The sequence below is a fragment of the Ylistrum balloti genome, unplaced genomic scaffold (genome assembly GCF_031769215.1).
Source record: "Ylistrum balloti isolate Yb309-2 unplaced genomic scaffold, AGI_CSIRO_Ybal_v1 Utg370342, whole genome shotgun sequence".
NCBI lineage: Eukaryota > Metazoa > Mollusca > Bivalvia > Pectinida > Pectinidae > Ylistrum > Ylistrum balloti.
In genome coordinates, this window is record NW_026782246.1 from 866,989 (window position 1) to 872,988 (window position 6,000).

A 6,000-nucleotide genomic window follows, 5' to 3' on the forward strand; every position below is an offset into this window, starting at 1 on the left:
TTTGTCATTATACTGAACAGCAATAGATACAGGTAGGCTTATATTCCAATAAATACAGGAACAAAAACATCTATTGTGCCTTGTCTGAAAATACTCTATTTTCTTTGCAGCACTCATATTCAGTTGACCATTCAGGCCTGTTGACATCTTAGAATGACAATATAACAGTATATTTTACAATTTATATCAGCAAAGGTTGTTAAAATACCTAAGAAGAAACACAATGAAGATTCCGGCAGAAATTGAAGAGATAATTTCAAAGATGTTTGAAAGTGTGTACCATATATTTCTGCCTATAAACCGCACCTAAGTATAAGCCGCAGGACCGGTTTTGAGCGATTTTTCATTATTTCATCCACATATCAGCCGCACCCTTTCTTATGATATGGTGACCACTGTTGTTGACATTTGATCTACCGGTAAGAGATAATGGGAGGCACTTTTTGAAGATCACCAGTGTAATATTTCATCAAGTTTACTGATGAATTTTCCACAATTAATCCTCTAGGTTATGGATATATATTTAAGTAATGTTGGTCTCTATATATATTTTGCAACATTTGTTTCTTATGATGAACTGCTGTAGTCAACAATCTTTCCCACCCTTATATCATCTGTTTCATGGTTGGATTAGTTAGAAGTAGGTCCTGCAATATTATGACACATGTAATAAAAATAAAACAAGAGCCCAAAGGGCCCGTATTGCTCACCTGGTTAAGCTTGCTGAAATTGACTCATCTAAACTAAAGGGAGAGTATTTACAACACTTGTTCCCTACCCTAAAGATCAAGGTAGAATTTAAAGTAATCGATTGATTTTCCCCCATTGAAACTCGGCCCTGATTTCCCAGGTAGCTTGGTTTTCCTATAGCTCACGTTGGTCCTTTGGGCCATCTCGTGTGACAACAAAAAAAAAAAAAAATATTAGAAGATTATTTACAAAAAAATTTATTTGTTAATGATGGCAATACATGTATTTAAAAATAAAATATTTCTCAATGTATTTCTTGATCTCACAATATCAATCAAATTGCTTCATGTAAATAAATACATCACTTGGCAGTCATACAATATTAGAACACAAACAACCTCAAACAGTGAAGTCAAAACAACATTACCATGATGTAAACAAACAACACTCCAATGCTAAATACTACATGTATATGAGACAACAGTAAACTGAGACATCAGCCAAGGAAGTTCAGCTCAGCATTTTATCGAGCAGGAACCGACTGGGAGACGATCCAAATCCAACTGATATTACAGGAGTGATTGTCAGTTGTTCAGGGATTTAATCCCCGTCAATTAGAAGTAATGTCAGAGATTATCAAAGTGTTTTGGATTTCAATTCCCTCCGTGTTACTTCTTAAAGACAATAAACACATAAATATGAAAAAATTCCTATTTGTTCAAACATTTGCTCAACAACATCTTAAAACCGTTTGGAATGTATAAATGTTTACTATTTTCTCAAAGACATTAACATACATATCAAGTTACTTTTTACTATCAACCTATATATTTGAGCAGCTTGGATACATATCTCAGGAGTTCACAAACACCTGTAGTGGCAAAGTGGACAAAACTCATTCACCAGAACACGTATAACCCTGTTTTCTAAATGCTGTTTGTGAAACACAATGAAGTGTTAACCTGTATTATTCATAAATAATTTTCACACCTTTGTTGAAATTTTCTCTGTGCCCTTTTTACCCGATCACCCAAATTCCTTTCCCTACAGATCAAACATGCTGTCAATCTCTACAACATTTTATAGTCTTATTTTCAGTTTCTCCAAACCATAAGGTGATTGATCTATTTTGTTTTGTATTCCCTTACCATTCTTATCATTTTCCATTTGAAAATGTAGAAAATAAAACCGATTTATAAAATGAAAATTTAACAACTGGATGTTCTGTCTACTTTAGCCATGTCTCATACATTAGGTCCTCCCCCTGTGGGATGTGGAATGCCTGTTTAATAATGTATCCTTATTTCTGGTTAAATAGTTAATTTTAAATTCACAAACAATTTTATCAAATTAAAAAAAAATATTCATGAATTAATTTTTCTCTATCAGATGTCTTGTACTCATTTGAATTACAATTCTCCTTTCACATATCTGTCACTGTCTAGTCCAGGACTAGATTACATGGGGTTGGTTCCCTCCTACATACATCCTGGCTCTGGATTGATAAGGTAGCTTTCCTTTGGATATAACCTTGATATCACCTGTCAGAATGTTAGTCACACGCTACACATTATTAACATAGTCCTTCAAAAGGGTGCTTCAACTGACCCCATTTCTACATAAACAGATTTTATCTGTGTGTAATAGTCCAACGCTTCTGGTCCGTTTTCGCGTCCGATGCCTGACTTCTTGTACCCGCCGAATGGAACTCCGGCTGGATACACATTGTAGTTATTGATATAGAGAGAGCCCGCTTCCAGACTGCTTGCCACTCGGTGAGCCCTCTGTAAGTTACTGAAACCAAAAATAGTCAAGATGATACTTAAGAACCACAGAAGCATAATAGACTATGTAAATACAACCTTTTGTCACAACCACATCAGGAAATGATATGGCATTGGCTTAACCTCATAATAGATAACGTGTATGTTGTATACTGTCTAATTTTCGCTTTTTTGTGTAAGATTGCTTGGCAAAATTTTCACTGGCTAAGTCTTATTGTTAGAGAGTGACAATACAAATACATATGTTCAGTTCTTCATTGGCAAAAGCCTGACATGTTTAAAATGGGATATTCTAGTTTTGACACCAAAAGATGAAATTTATATACCAGGTAGCATGAAATTAATTTGTATCAGGGTATGTTAATCTCCCTATTCAAAGATGTTTAAATCCATAATACTCTCACTGATAATAACTCCCTTCAATGGCGTCAGCTGGTTAACATCGTTATGTCTACACAATCAATTAATTCAAATTCTGAATCTGTTTCTAGTTTTCAACATTTGAAAACATCCATCTTTTGATCCAAACACAAATAAGTGAGGTCTTGCATCAGATGTGAGATAATGTTTAACAAGTTTTTATTTGGGTACATAAAATTATTTTGAACATCTAAAAAGCATAACCATCTTTATAAATATCAAAGGGTGTTAACTTGGTTATCTTTACAACAATATCATACTTTGTGAAGATTCCTCCTGCCAGTCCAAATTCTGAATCGTTGGCACGAGTAATGACCTCTTCATCACTTGAAAAGCTGAGTACAGACATGACGCTTCCAAATACCTCCTCCCTGACCACTCGCATGTTGTCTTGGCAACCAGTTAGTATACAGGGCTGGATATAGTGGCCACCAGCTAGACTAGGGCTAGGTGTCACACGTTCACCTCCATACAGAACGCGAGCTCCCTGCGACACAAACATAGAACCTTATAGCTCCCAACAACAGTCATTCTCTTACCCTGGCAAATGTAATAGATTTCAAGCATTTGGTACCGACTGCAAACATCTTTAATTTTGTGAAACCACATTTCAGGGCATAGAATTTCAGTAAATGGCACATTAGCACAATAATGAATTCATGTTTCCAAAATAATTTCTATATAAGCAGCATACAGAAACTGTAATAACAGCAATCATAATTTAGTGCAATACTTACAGCGTAAACAAGCGCTAAAATAAAATTACCTCTAAAAATATATGTGTTTACAGTATTTGTTTGGATTTATATTCCTGTACCAATTCCCAGTAACGTAAATTAAAATAGCTAATTGTTTAATACTTTATATTTACCTTTTTGTTAACTCAACAGCCAATTTTACATAGGCATAACAAATCTAAAACTAAGTTTATTATCTGCCTTGAAAGTTCATCAGTGGAATAGCCAAAAATAACCGTCTCTTTCCGTTGTCTTTATAATAAAATAATGCATCGTGAATTTAAGATTAAAAAATTGTTGTGTAATTGGAGAGAAATTTTGAGAGTGTAGGGTGAGTACATCAAAATATATTTGAAAATTTTCAAATAATGAGATGGAAATACAGCGATAATATCAAAATTCTGAATCAAAATTGTTTTGTCATTTTGATACTGCAGAGGAATCACAGAAGTACTCTTAAAAAAGCAATAATACCATGAGTTTGCACTTCATTTGGTCCCTAGATTCACAACCTGGAACAGAATTTACTAGGTTCACATAGTGACAATGCAGCACGAATGTAAATACCTCTGTTTTACCAATGTCTATGTACTGTAGAGTTTTGTGTGCCTGTTCTGGACTGATTGTAGCACCGACAGTGGTGTCTTCATCATTTGGATCACCAATTTTCATTGCTTTGGTTCGCTCCACCAACTTTTCCAAAAAGGGTTTCATGACACTTTCTTGTACAAACACCCTTGTTCCATTTGAGCACACCTAGGGAAAAACCAATAAAATAGGAGTGAAATTACCACGGTAACAAGGAATTCTATAGTGATCTTGGTATCTACTATGGTATACACTTTATTAGTTCTATATCAGTTGGATATTTTGTTAAATACGTTTTCTGGTCTGTGTTAAGATCTACCTGGCCTTGGTTGAACAAATTATCTAGTCATTGCAAAGACTTACCGAACTTTGATTGAGAAGGACATTTGCTCACTGGCTAGACTCACCTGTCCTTGGTTGAGGAAGTTGGCTAACATGGCACCAGTCACTGCACTATCCAGATCACTGTCCTCAAAGATGATACAGGGAGATTTCCCCCCAAGCTCTAAAGTTACATGATGGATTTGCTGAAAATTTAAATAAATGTCACAGTTTTTCAGATCCCTGTTATACAGAAAAATACTTTAAACACAGAGAAAAAATGGTTCATATCATTCAGAGTTTCTTACATCCACGACAGGACATTATATATACCTACAAACACATAGTTGCTCAGAATGCGAACAGTCAAACCCTTGCTGACAACTACTTGTACATCAAGATACTATAAACTCCTACAAATGTACAAGGCCTCAATCTGCAGTTTTTGAAGTGATCAAAGAATCATTACATCAAATCAAACCAAGTAAAACTTAACAAAATTCTTACGAAAGTTTTGTTAATGATCCTGGTGACACCTTTCAACTTCAATTTTTTTACTTTGGGGGAATAATATCTTATTTCAATTTTAAATGAAGTCAAAATTAAATGGAGATCATTTCAGTTGATTAAAAAAACACTCTTTTCAGCAGTCAGGAAGGAATTTCAATTTTAAAATACACAGAAACATAAAAAAATCAAATCTAACAACAAAGAAATACTTATAGACATTAATGATAAATAAAAACTATCAAACATCAAGTATAGCATATAGACATAAACTTTCAAGTCTTGAGTCAACTTCATATGAAACATGTCATCCATCTGTATACCCCTATTACCTTAGCACATGCCTCCATGATCTTGCTACCTGTTGGAACACTGCCAGTAAAAGTCATTTTGGACACACCCGTGTGGTTGCTTAGCAACTCCCCAGTTTCTCCTTCACCCTACAATAAATCATCTCATCAAACACAGGATTGCAAGGAAACATTTGAAGACATCTCAGTCATATCATTATCATTTTTTTTTTAAAATTTTGACCAACAAGTTATGGATGCTGCGACATAATTAATGCATTTCATCTTTTGTGAACAAGGCAGGTAATGACAAGTATTTTCAAAGTTTCAAAAACATATTGTTCTAAAAATTCTTTTCAAGTTTCATTCTGATTAAAATAAGGTGACAATAATACTACAAGATTGATGCACTCACAATTTTTGGATAATCATTTACATCTACAAGTTCAACAAAGAATCTTTAACATTAACATATGAAAGTTTTTGCCGTAGTGTTGTAACTGTTCTTATCAGCTTAGTTAATATTTCTATATCTTAAAGCCCAGAGCAGATGAAGTTAGATGGAAAACTAGTCTACAAAGCATCTTTATCTAAATCTGGCAAAATGTCTTTTTGATTGAATACCTTTGCCTATTTTCCGCAATTTTCAACTAACCACTGTCT

General features: G+C 34.2%; 1 protein-coding gene across 1 annotated transcript; it reads right to left on the bottom strand.

Annotated features, from left to right (window-relative positions):
* Positions 1 to 931: 931 nt before the first annotated feature.
* LOC132553623 (4-trimethylaminobutyraldehyde dehydrogenase-like) lies at positions 932 to 5,493 on the bottom strand. The gene is made up of 5 exons (XM_060217883.1): positions 5,380 to 5,493; positions 4,627 to 4,746; positions 4,199 to 4,387; positions 3,155 to 3,381; positions 932 to 2,484 (listed from the first exon to the last, which is right to left on the bottom strand). Exons 1-5 carry the CDS (start codon positions 5,434 to 5,436, stop codon positions 2,277 to 2,279), a joined length of 801 nt encoding a protein of 266 aa, XP_060073866.1. The 5' UTR covers positions 5,437 to 5,493; the 3' UTR covers positions 932 to 2,276.
* Positions 5,494 to 6,000: the final 507 nt, after the last annotated feature.

Coding starts and splice junctions, on each gene's coding strand:
- LOC132553623 (XM_060217883.1), bottom strand. CDS start 5,436: ATGACTTTTACTGGCAGTGTTCCAACAGGTAGCAAGATCATGGAGGCA. Junction 4,388..4,626: donor ACTTCCTCAACCAAGGACAG/GTGAGTCTAGCC, acceptor GTTTTTCCCTAG/GTGTGCTCAAATGGAACAAG. Junction 3,382..4,198: donor TAGACATTGGTAAAACAGAG/GTATTTACATTC, acceptor TTTGTGTCGCAG/GGAGCTCGCGTTCTGTATGG.